The 15,126-nt window shown below is 58.0% G+C and overlaps 2 protein-coding genes across 7 annotated transcripts; both read left to right on the plus strand.

Annotated features, from left to right (window-relative positions):
* Positions 1-878: 878 nt before the first annotated feature.
* SPNS1 (SPNS lysolipid transporter 1, lysophospholipid) lies at positions 879-9,280 on the plus strand. Of its 3 annotated transcripts, none has more exons than XM_026011070.2 (13): positions 879-1,204; positions 1,288-1,496; positions 1,597-1,662; positions 3,850-3,986; positions 5,122-5,273; positions 5,382-5,448; positions 6,258-6,403; positions 6,700-6,855; positions 7,144-7,333; positions 7,728-7,793; positions 8,051-8,149; positions 8,480-8,651; positions 8,928-9,280. In XM_026011070.2, exons 1-13 carry the CDS (start codon positions 1,074-1,076, stop codon positions 9,020-9,022), a joined length of 1,686 nt encoding a protein of 561 aa, XP_025866855.1. In that variant the 5' UTR covers positions 879-1,073; the 3' UTR covers positions 9,023-9,280. The 3 variants fall into 3 exon arrangements, with proteins under 3 accessions (XP_025866855.1, XP_072609696.1, XP_072609697.1); XM_072753595.1 differs by having other exon boundaries at positions 880-1,204; positions 1,292-1,496; XM_072753596.1 differs by having other exon boundaries at positions 897-969.
* A 441-nt stretch (positions 9,281-9,721) lies between these two features.
* On the plus strand, positions 9,722-13,919 carry LAT (linker for activation of T cells). Of its 4 annotated transcripts, none has more exons than XM_072753599.1 (12): positions 9,722-10,264; positions 10,442-10,469; positions 10,583-10,617; positions 10,896-10,983; positions 11,119-11,183; positions 11,277-11,306; positions 11,388-11,451; positions 11,532-11,626; positions 13,019-13,081; positions 13,224-13,286; positions 13,424-13,537; positions 13,660-13,919. In XM_072753599.1, exons 1-11 carry the CDS (start codon positions 10,171-10,173, stop codon positions 13,528-13,530), a joined length of 732 nt encoding a protein of 243 aa, XP_072609700.1. In that variant the 5' UTR covers positions 9,722-10,170; the 3' UTR covers positions 13,531-13,537; positions 13,660-13,919. The 4 variants fall into 4 exon arrangements, with proteins under 4 accessions (XP_072609700.1, XP_072609701.1, XP_072609698.1 ...); XM_072753600.1 differs by having other exon boundaries at positions 13,424-13,532; XM_072753597.1 differs by having other exon boundaries at positions 11,277-11,451.
* The last annotated feature ends 1,207 nt before the right edge of the window (positions 13,920-15,126 follow it).

The raw sequence follows: 15,126 nt of genomic DNA on the forward strand, positions 1-15,126 counted from the left end.
TAACGCTCAGTAATATTTTGTTGAGGAAATTCAGGAACTACAATCTGAAGTTCCTCTCTGTCTCTTCCCCTTAGACCTCAGGGGAGACTAGGCTTAAGGCTATGAAACATGAAATATTTTGGAAGGGGGGGGCGCCAACAAGCGATATTCATGACTCAAATGGTTTCTGGTAAGACCTTGGGGACCCCATGCTTTCCCCATGAGACTCCAGAATTTCAGTAGAAGGGCTTAGAAGTCAGTTTGGAAGAGGGGTCTTGAATGTACATTTATTTGCAGGGAACTGTGGTGTGGGAGCTCAGTCCTGCAGCTAGGAGCATCCCAGATGAGACCACCAGGGGGCGCGAGGGCTTCAGTCTCGGTTGGAGGTGAGGGAAATCAGATCCTGGGTGGCGTGTGGGGGTCAAGCGGGGGAGAAGCTCAGGAATTGACGGGCAGCTGCTTAGGGCATCCGAATGCTAGGGACCCGGCCCGTTGGAGCGGCTGGGCTAGGGGCTGCTGTTCACCATTCACTCCTTCAACGCTTCCTGAGCGTGTCTGAAGCCCACACCGGACATCGAGGAAGGGTAATTGCCAAGACTGAGAACGGATCGCTGGCATTTCTGGAAGTAAAGTACTTCCAGAACCTTTCACGACTCCATTGTCTCGTTTGATCTCGTTGGATCAGAAGTGTGCCCAGTGGGAGGTGCAGACGGGGAAGCCGAGATTCGGAGCGCTGGGCGACTGCACCGCTTCCCCCCGACTCCCAGCGGCGGTGCAGGCGCGGGTCTACGACGGCCTCTGGTTACCCTGGCGACCGGCCGGCGGTCACGTGACGGGGGAGCCGCGGCAGTCACGTGTCGAGGGCACGCGCGAGGTGGCGTCGGCCTCCTGGGCTCCAGCATCACATGACCGGCTCCAGGCCAACATGGCGGCGGCCGTGGTGCAGCGCCGGGGCTGAGCGACAGTGATTGCAGTGGGCTCCCGTCGGGGGTGAGGGGAGGCCTCGGCTTGGGCGAGGGGGTCAGGCCCTCTCCACCCCGCTCCTGTCCCCGGCGTCGCTCGCCGCGTTGCTGTGTCTGCCGGGACGGGGAGGCATGACAGGCCGGGCCCGCGTTCCATCCCAGCCGTGCTCCGTGCTTCCGGGCAAGCGCCTGCGGGTGCCTGGACTCCCCTCCCTCGCCTGGGTTCCCCCCATCCTCCTTTCTCCAGCAACCTCCCCTCGCAGGTGGGATCGTCGGTAGGACCGGAGCGCGGGCGGGCGAGGCCCCCGGGGACCATGTCCGGGTCCGACACCGCACCCTTCCTCAGCCAGGCGGATGACACGGACGACGGGCCGGTGCCCGGCACCCCGGGGTTACCCGGGGCCCTGGGGAACTCGAAGTCCGAGGATCCCGAGGTCCCGGACCGGGAGGGGCTGCAGCGCATCACCGGCTTGTCTCCGGGCCATTCGGCACTCATAGTGGCGGTGCTGTGCTACATCAACCTCCTCAACTACATGGACCGCTTCACCGTGGCTGGTACTGACTTGGGGTGGGGGTGGGGAGTCAGACTAGGGGAAGGGAGGGGGTCCCGGAGGTGGGGCTGCCTCGCCGAGCCCATCCCGAGTCTTCTTCCCAGGCGTCCTTCCAGACATTGAGCAGTTCTTTGACATCGGTGACAGCAGCTCTGGCCTTATCCAGACCGGTGAGTGGAGGCCCCTCCGCAGCACAGCAGCTTTTCTTTCATTTCTGCCCCAAATGGGATTACATGCTGGCATGCCTGGGACCTCAGTAAGATAGAGTGGCCATGAGACGCCTGGGTGGCTCAGCAGTTGAGTGTCTGTGTTCAGCTCAGGTCATGATCCTGGGGTACTGGGATTGAGTCTCACATAGGGTTCCCCATGGGGAGCCTGCTTCTCCCTCTGCCTATGTTTCTGCCTCTCTCTGTGTCTCTCATGAGTAAATAAAATCTTAAGAGAGAGAGAGAGAGAGAGGCCAGACTTAGTAGTGGTGGTGGTGGGAAGATGGCCCTCATTCTGCTCTGGGCTGACCTTTTCAGTTAGGACACCGCAATTTAAAAGGCAGTTTAGTGTAATGGTTAAGACAGACCTGGGTTTAAATCTCAGCTTTCCACTTACTGTAATGGTAGGCAAGGTCCTCAGTCTCTGTAAGCTTCACTTTCCTGGTCGGTGAGATGGACCTAGTAGTAACCCAGAGCACCTCCTGGGGCTGATGTGAGGATTATGTGCAAACCAAAGCCTGTGAAGTGCATGGTATGGTGTCAGGAGCATGATCAGCACCCAATAAATAATGGCAGAAGTGGGTGTCTGGAATGGGGAGAGTTGAGTTTTACTTGTTCAGAATTTTGGGATTTGTGGGAGAGGCAAAGCCAAGGCCAAATCCTCTTTTCCTTCACTCCTTTATTGAACATTTCTGAGCACTTACTCTGTGCCGGGCCCTGGAGGAAGAGGTGATAACATACACGGAACTTGGCCAAGACCTTTTACGCCCATTGTCTTCTAATCTTTTCACCAGCCAAAGAGTTGGTGGTGTTTTTAATTTATAGAGAAATCAGGTAGTCTTGTCTACATTTTTTTAAAACAGATTTTATTTATCTATCCATGAGAGACACAGAGAGAGAGAGAGGCAGAGACACAGGCAGAGGGAGAAGCGGGCTCCACGCAGGGAGCCTGACATGGGACTCGATCCCGGGTCTCCAGGATCAGGCCCTGGACTGAAGGTGGCGCTAAACTGCTGAGCCACCAGGGCTGCCCCTTTTGTCTACATTTTTATAGAGAAACTGAGGCTTAGAGATGAGCTCAGGCTTGCCCAGAGTCACACAAGTGAGAGGGGAGGAGTTTGAAACAAGATAATGAAGAGTTTTTTGCTCCACCCAAGACCAGTAAGGACCTAGAGTGATTAAGGTAAAGACTAGAGGAAGGAGAATGAGATCATAGGTCAAAGTTGCAAAGCTTTAAAAAGTTGTTGCATTAGGGCGGCCCGGGTGGCGCAGCGGTTTAGCGCTGCCTTCAGGCCGGGGCATGATCCTGGAGACCCGGGATCGAGTCCCACGTCAGGCTCCCTGGAGGGAGCCTGCTTCTCCCTCTGCCTGTGTCTCTGCACCCCTCCTCCCCCGATGTCTCATGAATAAGTAAATTAAAAAAAAAAAGTTGTTGAGGTAGAAAAGAAGCAGGACTTTGTCAACCACATTTATTTTTTCATTCAACACGTGTTTACTGAGCTTATGTTTTGTGTGATGCCATGTGTTCAGTGGTGGACATACAGCTGTGGCCACTACAGGCAAGGTCTCTGTCTTCACGGAACTGCCATTCTACTGGGAATGAGCACCAGTCCTTAAAAACCAAAACTGAAAATGAGATGATTTTTGGTAGGAGTATTTTGGTGAAAGAAAACAGAGTAATTGTGATAGAGATTGAGTATGTGGGGGCTGGGAAGGTATCTAAGCTGGAACCTGAAGGTTCTGTGAAGCTCAGGTGAGAGGACATATGTTCCCAATGGAGAGGACAGTAGGTGCCAGAAATCCTAATGATACTGAGGTTGGGAGTTGGGCCACTGGGATGCAAAGAAGAGAGGATGAGCGCAAGGTTGAAGAGGTGTGTGTGTGGGGGGGGTGGCGCTAGATCAGATAGTACGTCATGGGCCATGGTGTGGAGTTTGGATTTTGCTCTTGGCTGGATGGGAGGAAGTGATGGGTCAGCCCGGCTGAAGGAAGGTTTGGAGGATGCTGAAAATGGGGCTGGACTTCTCTGGCAGGAAACTCTGGTAGTTTCAGGATTAGGAGGTAATACCGCTCCCCCTTGCCCTTCCTGAGCTGGGTTCAGGGTGGGCGAGGGGTACTGGGGCTGGGCTGTGACTTTCTGCTTCCTCTCAGTGTTCATCTCCAGTTACATGGTGTTGGCACCTGTGTTTGGCTACCTGGGTGACAGGTACAATCGGAAGTATCTCATGTGCGGGGGCATTGCCTTCTGGTCTCTGGTGACACTGGGGTCGTCCTTCATCCCCAGAGAGGTGAGGCCCCATGCTAGTTCCTGCTTCTGGTCCCCCTACTACCCATCAGTCTTTGTTGCTGCTCTTTGGAGTCATTGCAGATTGGACCTGGGGAACTTCTGCACTTCCCTTGGTCCATGCCATCCTATATCCCCTGCTTGCCTGAGTTAATCTGCCCACCCCTCCGCTTCCCCTGTTGTTCTAGAACATTCTTCTGTCCATCGCCCACTTCCCCCGAACCGTTGACTCCTCCCACTCCACACCTCAGCACTCACATTTCCATACCACAGAAAAGACCTCACCTGGACTGTTCATTCTCCCTCTTCTCCTTTCTCATCAGACTTCCCACGAGGCCCCCTTGACCCGGTGCCAGTCTGGGTGAAAGAGCAGCCAGGGAGAGAGGCTCTCACTTTGCTTGCACTTCTCTCCTCCCACTCACCCCGGAACACTGCTGGCCAACCTGCCCCCACCACTCCATTGCCAAAGTCAACAGCCACTTTTTGGTTGCTAAATGTAGCTCTTACTTCCTAATCCTGCTCTTGCTAGATCTCCTGGGAGCCTCCGGCTCTATTGACCCACTTCTTCCTTCCGGAAACTCTCTTCTGACTTCTGTGATGCCATTCTTCTGGTTTTCCTCCTGCCTCCCTGGCTGTTGCTTCTCTGCTCCTTTGAAATCTCTTCTGTCTGTCCATTTGCACTCTCTGCCCTGGAACTTGTCATCAGCCCCAGGCACCATATACGCCCCTCGGCTGAGCCTGCCCTGTCCTTAGCCTCAGATGTCTTCCGTGGACAAATACACCTCCGCCTAAGATCGCCACTCACTGTTGGGATGTCTTGGGTGGTAGAAATTGGTTAATTTGGCACCTGCTAGGTGCAAAGTATTGAGTAGAACTTCTGTTATCCAATCCTGGCAATAGTTATGTGAGCAAGTTATTATTCTCCCCCTTTTGCAGATGAGGAATCTGAGGCTCAGAGAGGTTAAGTTGCTTTCCCAAAGTCACAGCTAGTAAGTAGTAGAGCCAGGACTCAGGCTCTGGTCTGTTAGGCTCCGGTCTCTCTCCTGCCATCCCTGCTGCCCACCGGAGCTGGCTGGTCAGGGAGGCCGGGAGGCTGGCTGCAGGGCGGGGTGCCACCTCCCCCACGTTTCGTTTCCCAGCGATTCTGGCTGCTTCTTCTGACCCGGGGCCTGGTGGGGGTCGGGGAGGCCAGTTACTCCACCATCGCACCCACCCTCATCGCTGACCTCTTCGTGGCAGACCAGCGGAGTCGGATGCTCAGTGTGTTCTACTTTGCCATCCCTGTGGGCAGGTACCTGAGGGGGCCGTGGGCCTGGGGAGGCGTGCGGGGGTGGCAGAGGACCTGGCGTGGGGCCTGACTGACCGGCTGCCCCTCCCCTCTCCCATCCCCTTTCCCCAGTGGTCTGGGTTACATTGCAGGCTCCAAAGTCAAGGACGTGGCTGGGGACTGGCACTGGGCTTTGCGGGTGAGTGTGGACACTATCTGGGGGAGGCTCAGCAACGTTCTCACGGATTTTCCCGTTCCTGCCTCCAGACACACCCCCTTTGAAGGCAGTGCTTGTGCCGCCAAGCCCGTAGGAAGCCTGGCTGCCCTCACCACGAAGCCATGTGCTAGGCAAAACTCTTGGTTGCGGGTTACAGGTGCCCTGTAAAACTGTAAGCCCCCAAATGGGACTCTGGTGGCTCTCTTAATGGAAAGTCCCAGAGTGAGCTTCAGGTAGAGCTGGATCCAGGACTCCCACTTCCTCACAAGAATTCAGTCATTCTTTTTCTCAGCTCTACTTTGCTCTATGTTAATTTCATTCTCAAGCAAGTGAAAGCTCCACGTTTATCTTCCCGTTTAGAGACGTTGGCACCCCAGATCCTTGAGCAGTAGTCCTGGATGGTGTCTGATTAGATGAACGTGTGTCACATACCTGCTATTGAATCAATGACAGAGGCCAGGGATGTTACCACTACTCTTGTCAGCCAAGTCTGGGTTACAAGCCCCCTCTGTTTGAACCACATGGATTAAGAGAAGTGGGGGGAGTACTTTCCTAGAAGGAAATTAGGGTGCTGTTACCAAAGAGGAAGCAGTTAGGCTTGCAGAAATACGGGCTCCTAGTGGCACTTGCCCCCCACTCCTGAACGTGGGCTCAGCGCCTATGGGCAGGCACTTGCCTGGGGCTTCAGGCCTCGGAGTCTGAGTTATCTTTATATACCCTCACTTTTTTCCAGCCTCAGAGGTACGGTGTGTCCCTGTCCATGCCTGTCCTGAAGCCCACTCTTTCCCCAGGTGACACCAGGTCTAGGGGTGGTGGCTGTTCTGCTGCTGTTCCTGGTAGTGCGGGAGCCGCCAAGGGGAGCTGTGGAGCGCCACTCAGACTCACCGCCCCTCAACCCCACCTCGTGGTGGGCAGATCTGAGGGCTCTGGCAAGAAAGTGAGTTTAGTTCCATTCTAACCCAACATTTGAGGCCTCCTGGCAAGGCCCTTGGTGTCTGGTTTGAGATTTACGCAAGTGTCCTCTTTTTTGCCCACTGGCCCTCCCCCAAGGCCAGGTGTTCAGTCATCACTGCCCCCATGTGGCAGCAGCTTGAATTATAGGCCTAGATCCAGGCCCATCCAAGACTGCTTCCACACCCAGTGTCCCGGCCTTACCAAAATACGCCAGGAAAGGAGGTCTCCTACCCTGACACCTCCATGGAGTCTGACTTCCTCCCCCTCAACTATCTACAGTCCTAGTTTCATCCTCTCTTCGCTTGGCTTCACTGCTGTGGCCTTTGTCACGGGCTCCCTGGCTCTTTGGGCTCCGGCGTTCTTGCTGCGTTCTCGTGTGGTCTTGGGGGAGACCCCACCCTGCCTTCCTGGAGACTCCTGCTCATCCTCTGACAGGTACCCAGATGGGGGTTAGGCTAGGCGACCTGCAGGTGGCAGGGGATGGAGTGGAGAGAGTCTTGATTCAGACTCAGGCTCCTTCCTCCCCCAGTGTCAGTTTCCCGGTGTGGGAAATAGGTGATGGGCTGATCCCTTCCTCTCGGAGCTGTGTGACCCACGGGGACCCGGGTAGACCTGAGTTGTGTGGGTGGCTGGGACAGAGCATCTTCTCCAGGCCACGGGGGTGAGGTGAGGGGGCTTTGCAGGCAGATGGACTGGCCTCCATGACCCTCCCCCTGCTCCCAGCCTCATCTTTGGGCTCATCACCTGCCTGACCGGGGTCCTGGGTGTGGGCCTGGGCGTGGAGATCAGCCGCCGCCTCCGCCGATCCAACCCCCGCGCTGACCCTCTGGTCTGTGCTGCTGGCCTCTTGGGCTCTGCGCCCTTCCTCTTCCTGTCCCTTGCCTGTGCCCGTGGTAGCATCGTGGCCACCTATGTGAGTAGCCATCAGGTGTCACAGGGGGTGTTCTGGGTCTAGCGGGGAGGAACGGTATACTGGGGCAGGCCTGGGGTCAACCAGGTGGTGGTTTGGAGACAACTTGAACCAGAATGCCTGGTTTTCAACCTCAGGTACGGCTCTTCCCAGCTGTGTGACATTGCATTAGGCAAGTGAGTTAACCTCTCTGCTTAGTTTGTCATCTGTAAAATAGGAATGATGGCTTTAAAAAAAAAAAAAAAAAGAATGATGGCTTTGTCTCACAGGGGTATTCTGGGGATTTGATTGAGTTAGTAGATGGCCCTGGTACACGGTGTACCCTCCATGTGTTTGCTCTTCTTGTGATGAGACAACCGTCTTCACCACCTCGGTCTCCCCATCTCCAACCCCCCAGATTTTCATCTTTATTGGAGAGACACTGCTGTCCATGAACTGGGCCATTGTGGCTGACATTCTGCTGGTGAGTAGGTGGGCCGCTGCGGGGTTGGCCCAAAGGCTGACGGAAGTAAGGAGTAGGGGCAGGAGGCCTCGCTTGCCTTCCCTGTGGCCTGTGCCCCTTTTCCAAAACCCAAATGACTTCACAGTCAGCCCCAGATGGGCCTGTAGTTTGGGCGTGTGCCCCATTTATACCTCTGAGCTGGGTTCACCTCTGGTCTCAGCCTGGGCTGAGCCTTGGCCCTGTCTTTGCCCTCTGCCCCCTGCCCCTCCTCTCCCCAGTACGTGGTGATCCCCACACGACGTTCCACTGCTGAGGCCTTCCAGATCGTGCTGTCCCACCTGCTGGGTGATGCTGGGAGCCCCTACCTCATTGGCCTGGTGAGCACTGCCCCTCAGCTGGGCCTGGGGTGGGGATCGGGGACACTGAATTCCTAGCACCTGCCAGCAGGCAGCGGCCTGAGCTTGGGCCAACAAAGAAGGTCTGACCCCAGTTGGGTGTTTCTGTGTTGTGTGCTAGGTACCCCTCACCTTGGACCTTCAGCCGGGCATCCAGGGTTTTGTTTGCACCTTGAATAGTGGGGCCACAAGACCTTCCCTGGTCCTCCAGACTGCCCCTCATTGCCGGCTCCTGACACCTCTGTCCTAGAGTCCAGGGGCTCCCTCTCTGTGGCTCATTCTCCTGGCACTCCTTTTCTCGTCCCTCTGCAGATCTCCGACCGCCTCCGCCGGAGCTGGCCCCCCTCCTTCTTGTCCGAGTTCCGGGCCCTGCAGTTCTCGCTGATGCTCTGCGCCTTCGTGGGGGCCCTGGGTGGGGCGGCCTTCTTGGGCACTGCCATCTTCATCGAGGGCGACCGCCGGCGGGCCCAGCTGCACGTGCAGGGTCAGTGGGGCCTTCCCTTTGTCTGGCCATGGCTCCTTGCCCGACTTCAGGATACTGCCTGTCCATCTGTCCCAGCCCATGTCCCTGGCTTCCCTGAGCCCATAGCCCTTCCCTCATTCAGCTTTGGGTCTGCCTGGCCAACGAACTGATATCCCACTGTGCACATGGCTCTGGTGGGTCCGCTGGCCCCGTCCACTTTCCACTGCCTTTCTGTCCCCTCCCTGTTTTTGTGTCTTTTTGTCTATCCAGCCCTGGCTCTGACCCCTCCCTCGGCAGGTCTGCTGCGTGAGGCTGGACCTGCAGATGACCGAATTGTGGTACCCCAGCGAGGCCGCTCCACCCGGGTCCCTGTGTCCAGTGTGCTTATCTGAGGGACCATTGCACACCAACCTGCATACATACCGCAGCTGGCCCCAGGCCCACCCCAGAAGGTGCCTAGGCGCAAACCCTCGGCCTGGCCTGGCTTCTAGGAGCGGCTGTGGGCCATGTTCCAGCTCCCCCACACTACATAGGCAGCAGCCAAGGGCAGGGTGGGGAGGTTCTGGGGGGTCTGGGAGGGGGACTCCCCTCCCCTGGACCAGTCCCAGGGGCTCGGTGCTATTTGTAACTGAATAAAATTTGTAGCCAGACCCTGAGTGCCTGCCTGAGTCTCTGTGGGTGTTACTGACCTCTGGTTGTCTGCAGGGGATGCCCCTACTCTGGCCCCAGGACTCCTGGGGCTATGGGGTCACTTGTGTGGGACCTTGGGCAAATCCCTGCCCTCCTGGGCCGGGTGAAAAAGAGTGCGGAGTGAAGTAGCTCAGTGTGACTGTGAGTCACGCCTATGGTTCCCCTCGAGCCCGCCCCTCTTGGTAGGCCAGCCAGGGTAAGGTAGGGTGGGCATTGCCCCCTGCCCCTTGATTCCCAGCGTCAGGGCCTCCCTCCTGGCCGCCCCCTTGAGTCCTGGCTGTGGACGCCATGGCTGTCAGGTGGCCTGTAACTATCTTGCTCTTCTTCCCTGGTAGGAATAGCTCTTTGTCCCGGAGGCCAGCAGACCCCTCCTGAGGACCCAGGGGTGGCTCCAAAGGCCTCTTCCTCCCCCTCCCCGCTGGCTGGGTGGGGGTGGGAAGGGGGCGGGGGCAGCCGGCTGAGCCCGATGATTTCCTGCCCTCACCCCGGGCTCACCACAGCTTCCTGCCACAGGCGGGCAGGCTCTGAGAGGCAGGCGCCTAGCCGAAGGGCAGGTAGGGCTGGGGTGCGGGGGGCCGAGCAGGGGTGACTGGCGCCCCAGACTCCGGCCCAGACCCTGGCCGGTCTGCCCTGGGATCACGGGTCTTCCCCAGGCAGTGCCGACCCCTGCGAGGCCCGGCAAGGGGCAGGGGGTCCAAGGAGTGCCCAAGGAGGGCACAGCCGGCCCGCAGTCAGGCTTCCAGGCTGGTGCCCACTGGGTTCCCGCACCCGTGCTGGCCCAGCTCTCACCCTGCCGCAGCTCAGTGTGCTGGGCGGCAGGCAGCCAGGCCTGGTCCAAGCTCTCCTGCAGATGGAGGCCGTCGTCCTGATCCCCTATATGCTGGGTCTCCTGTTGCTGCCCCTCTTGGCCGTAGTGCTGTGCGTGCGCTGCCGAGAGCTGCCAGGTGAGTGCGGGCCGCCGGGTAACACCGCTCAGGACATACCTTCGGGGATCTTCGGCCCTCCTTGACCCCCTTGCTTTATCCTACCTCTGTCCTGCGTGTGTGAGACCTGAGAGTCCTGCGCTCCCACCTTCTCCCCTCGCCACCCCTCTTCCTGCCTCACTGACTTCTCTTCCCCAGGCTCTTACGACAGCACCGCCTCTGATAGGTGAGTTGCCCATGGGCCCTGTGTGGCTCCCTCACTACCCTGTGTGACCCTGGGGGCTGGGACGGGAGCTGGGGCCTCTCCTGCCCCTGACCAAGCTCTGTCTCTCTTGCCAGCTTGACCCCAAGTAGCATTGTGCTCAAAAGGCCTCGTGAGTACCTGGAGGGTCCCCTCCCTTGGGTGTAGGAGAGAGGGTCCCTGGCACATGAGAGACTGAGTGCCTTTGTTCAGGTCCCCCCTCCTGCCTTCCCTCCGCCGTGGCTGCCCACATGGCTTTGACCTGATCTGGGACTAGGGAGGGAGATGGGTGTCCTCCGGCCTGTCCAGGGCACAGGAGGTTTCATGGGGCTAGTCTATCCTTTGAGGCCTCAATGAGAGTAGGGGCAAGATGTCTGGAGTCACTCCTTGTGCTTGGTCCTGTGTCCTCAGCTACAGTTGTGCCCTGGCCATCGGCCCCGTCCTATGGGCCTGTTACCTCCTACCTACCCTTGAGCCAGCCGGACCTGCTTCCCATCCCGTAAGTAGCATCCTCCCCCTTCACAACGCCCTCTTTACCCGCCTCACCTCTGTAGATTGGGGGTCCCCTTCCCTGTGACAATCCCGCTTGTCCCAGAGCCCCACCGCAGCATAACCTGTGACCTTTGACTCCCAGGAGGTCCCCACAGCCCCCCGGGGGCTCCCACCGCATGCCGTCTTCCCGGCAGGACTCAGATGGTGGTAAGTGTGGAGTGGGGCTCAGAGGGCTGGGGTTAGGCAGAAGCGAGACCCCCTCTGAGCTGACTCAGTCTCCCTCTTGCTCTCTCTCCGAAGCCAACAGTGTGGCGAGCTACGAGAACGAGGGTGCGTCTGGGGCCCCGGGGGCCCTGGTGGCAGGGAGGCTGGGGCCTGGCCTGCGCCCTGATCGCTGTGTCGTTACCCCAGAGCACCTCTCCTGCGAGGACAATGATGAGGACGAGGAGGAGGAGTATCACAACGAGGGCTACTTGTGAGTGGCCTGGTGGGCGGGCTGGTGGGGACCCTGGCCGGAGGGGGGTCCTCGCTCACCGCCCCTCGACTCCCCCTCAGGGAGGTGCTTCCTGACAGCACGCCAGCCACCGGCACTGCGGTCCCACCGGCTCCGGTGCCCAGCAACCCCAGCCTCCGAGACAGCGCCTTCTCCAGTGAGTTCCCGGGCGACTGTCCGTGTGGCCGCCCCTCCGCAGTCTCTCCTCTCTCTAGGACGCCTGTCCCTCGGTGCACTTCCACTCCGACCTTCTGATTTCCTTACCTTCCCATCCTCTTTCCTTCTTCATTGTCTTTCCCTTTTATTGTTTGTTACCTTTCTCTATTCACTCTTCTTCTGACCTCTGTTCTTTGGTCTCTCTCCCACCCGGAGGCTCTCTTGGCCTCTGTTCCTTTCTCATGGAGGCCACATCATCTTGTAAATCTTATAGGTTGTCTTCTTCGGCAGGGGTTTTGGGAAGTTTTCTTCTGCTTCCGGCATCGTTTCGGTTTCCTTTGAGCTGCTTTTCTCCCTTCGTGTGGGTCTCACGCTGCCTGTTGGAGGCTTCCTCCCGCATCTGGCGAGCTTCAGCTTTCCAGCCCTGTCTTCCTTCTCCATACCTGTTTGGCCCATCCGGCGCCATTTGCCAACTCAATCACCAACTCGCCATCTGTGCTAGGGCTTCTTTTCCTTCGTTTGTTCATCACCTGTCCTTCCCTCCTTCACCATATTTACTGGGCGCCTCTGATCAAATAGCTCAAGAGGCAGCGTCAAGATGAGGCCTAGTGTTGTCGGGGGCCTACTCCCTGCCTCCTGAGAGTGTCTGGTGCACTAACTTATTAAACCTCATGGTTCCCAGGTGCTGTTGAGCCCACATCTCTCCATCCTGCGCCTCGGTTGTCCCGACTGTACGACACGAGGGGTTATTTATTTAACGGGCCCTCAGCGGCACTTGCCGTAGGACAGGCCCTGTTTCCATATTCTCTGCGTTAGTTCTCACGACACCCCTGGGAGGGGGTGCTGCTGCTCACCCTCTTACACTGGGGAGAACAGCGAGGCCCAGAGAGGTTAGGGACCTCTTGTGAGGTTGCACGACTGTGAGTGCTGGCTCCAGGCGTGAACCTGGGCGCTCTGGCTCCAGAGCCCCCCTTGTCCACGGCCTCATGGAGGAATAAGTCAGCAGGAAAGGGCAAGATGGCGCCGAGCGCAACAGGGCCTGGAGGGTACTAGGATGAGATCGGGGGTACAAGGCTGGCCTGGCCGGCGGCACCAGTGCCTCAGCTCTGAGCCGTTCTCCATCCTCGCCCCCAGCCTGGGGCACATGCTGGCAGGGTCTGCCGTCCATTCTCTCCCACAATTCCTCCCCTTCTCATCGGTTCTGGCCAAGTTACCCTACTTCTCTCCATCACCTAGGCCTCTGTGGGACCCCCCAGGGCTGTCTATGGGGTGACCTCTGAGGTCTGTGGGTGGGAGTTTGGGGCTGGTCATGTCAGGAGTCCAGTGGGGATGCCGTGGGTGCCTGTGCTCGGGCCTCTGGGTGACAGTGCCGGGGGCCCTGCTTCTCCTACAGTGGAGTCGGGGGAGGATTATGTGAACGTCCCTGAGAGCAAGGAAAGTGCAAATGCATCTCTGGGTGAGTGGCCGGGGTGGGGGGGCGGGGGGGGGGCTCCCTGGAATCCCCCTTCCCTCCCTCACCCTGCTGTGACCCTCTCTCTGAGTGTCCTGCTCTCTCACCCTCCACGTGGCTGGCCTCCTTTCTCATCCGTCCCCTGCAGATGGGAGCCGGGAGTATGTGAATGTGTCTCAGGAGCTGCCGACCTTGGCTGGGACCGACCCTGGTGTGTGCTGGCCAGGGGTAGGGTGGGGTGGGGGGTGGGGGTTGGGGCAACCACCCCCAACCTGGGCTCCAAGCCTGGGGAGCCCATCTGGGGAAGGGGGGATGGTTTGAGAGCCAAAGACCTCCCTCCCCTCCCAGCCATCCTGAGCTCCCAGGAGGTGGAGGACGATGATGATGATGATGATGACGACGATGAAGAAGAAGAGGGAGCTCCAGATTATGAGAATCTGCAGGGGCTTAACTGAGGGTCCGGTGAGAGGTCCTGCCTGCCCCGCCCTGCCCCTCAGCCCATCCTCGACTCCTTTGGGGACCCCTCTGAGACCACTGACCTCCTGACGTCACATCCCTTTCCTCTCCCTGCCCTGTTGTTTCAGCATGAGGCCATGCCTGTCCTGGAACCAGCCTGTCCTGGGAGCGCCCAGCTGGGCAACTGGCAGGGCTCTGGGGGGCCCCCACTTGGCACCCCACCCTGACTCCAGCCAGAGAACAGTCTGAGAATCTCCCCCCTAACTTATTGTCACTTTGGGGTGCAGTGTGTGTGCCCCCAGCACTGCACCTTCTGACGCAGCCTGAGAATGAACTACCCTGGCCTCAGCCCTGTTCTGCAGTAGAATAAAGGCTGCTGTGGTCTGTAGCACTCTTGCCTTTGGGGGGCCTGGTGGGTGGGAGTCTACATGAGGGTGGGCTGTGCCTGAGCACCTCTGTGGGAGTGTATGTGTGCACGAGCCTGTGTGTGTCTGTGTGTGGGGCTGCTGTGCTCCTGAGGGGCCTGACAGGTACTAGGAGTAGCTGAATGGTGGCCGGGTCACGGCACCTTGGTGCGAGGCAAGTCCAACCCAGGCTGGCTTGTCCAGGCTTCAGTGCATCCCTTGCCCATGAGGTAGTCCACGGACATGGCAGATGATGGCTGGGATGATGGGAGGGCAATGCATGAGGAAGCCCTGGGTGCAGAGTGGATGCATAGAACAAGATTGCTTCCCACTGGCCCTCAGGTTCTCCATCTTTAAGGCAAGGGGATGGACTTGACCCCAGGCAACTGAAAGGTAATGTGCAGTGTAGCCTCTTCAGACCTTGGTGTGCAGATGGCTCACCTGGAGGTCTTGCCAAAATGCAGATTCCAAATGAGTAGGTCTGGAATGGGGCCTGAGAGTCTGCATTTTCAAAGGAGCTACCAGGGAGTTCCAACAGCTCTGTTCTGAGAAGCACACTTCAAGCAGCTTCTGGTGGATGCCTTGGTCACTGTGACTGGCTCTGGTCTGGGCACATAAACCTAACCTGGGCCCCTGAGGACCAACCCTGGGATTTGGCAGAAAGTGTCTGGAAGGCGAAGCTCTTCTTACACACAGCTTGGTAAACTTGGCTCTTCCTAGAGCCCCTACTTGGAGAGCCTGCCCGAGAATGAAGGTGATGTGGAGGACAGAATGGCCCAAATCTGGACAGGGCCAGCTTCCTAATGGCATCGGAATTCCCAGATCTGGTCACACCCAAAGCGAGACACCTCTGACTTCCCAGTTACCTGGGCCAATAAATTACCAGTTGTCTTCCACTGACTTGACTTGGGGTTTCTGTTGCCTACAGCCAAAGTAGTCCTGAGTGATGTGGAGTTGTCGGCGTCCCCTGTGGGCTTCAAAGGCAATAGTAACAACTTATCTTCAAGCACCCACCATGTTTCCATGCTTATCTCATTTGATCACTGCCATTCCCCTGTGGTCGGTTTACCCTGGGTATCCCCCATTCACAGGTGAGGAAACAGGCCCAGAGAGGAGACGCCATTTGCCCAAAGGCACACAGCCCAGATGGCAAATCCGGGATTCCATCCATAGCTGTTGGCCTCTGGAGTC

The sequence above is a fragment of the Vulpes vulpes genome, chromosome 3, assembly GCF_048418805.1.
Source record: "Vulpes vulpes isolate BD-2025 chromosome 3, VulVul3, whole genome shotgun sequence".
In the NCBI taxonomy this organism is placed as follows: domain Eukaryota; kingdom Metazoa; phylum Chordata; class Mammalia; order Carnivora; family Canidae; genus Vulpes; species Vulpes vulpes.

Excerpts from the sequence above, each read along its gene's own strand:
- LAT (XM_072753597.1), top strand. The coding sequence starts at position 10,171 with ATGGAGGCCGTCGTCCTGATCCCCTATATGCTGGGTCTCCTGTTGCTG. Across the intron at positions 10,618-10,895 it reads CATTGTGCTCAAAAGGCCTC|CTACAGTTGTGCCCTGGCCA; the intron begins GTGAGTACCTGG and ends CTGTGTCCTCAG. Across the intron at positions 13,082-13,223 it reads AAGTGCAAATGCATCTCTGG|ATGGGAGCCGGGAGTATGTG; the intron begins GTGAGTGGCCGG and ends CGTCCCCTGCAG.
- SPNS1 (XM_026011070.2), top strand. The coding sequence starts at position 1,074 with ATGACAGGCCGGGCCCGCGTTCCATCCCAGCCGTGCTCCGTGCTTCCG. Across the intron at positions 1,663-3,849 it reads CTCTGGCCTTATCCAGACCG|TGTTCATCTCCAGTTACATG; the intron begins GTGAGTGGAGGC and ends GCTTCCTCTCAG. Across the intron at positions 6,856-7,143 it reads TCCTGCTCATCCTCTGACAG|CCTCATCTTTGGGCTCATCA; the intron begins GTACCCAGATGG and ends CCCTGCTCCCAG.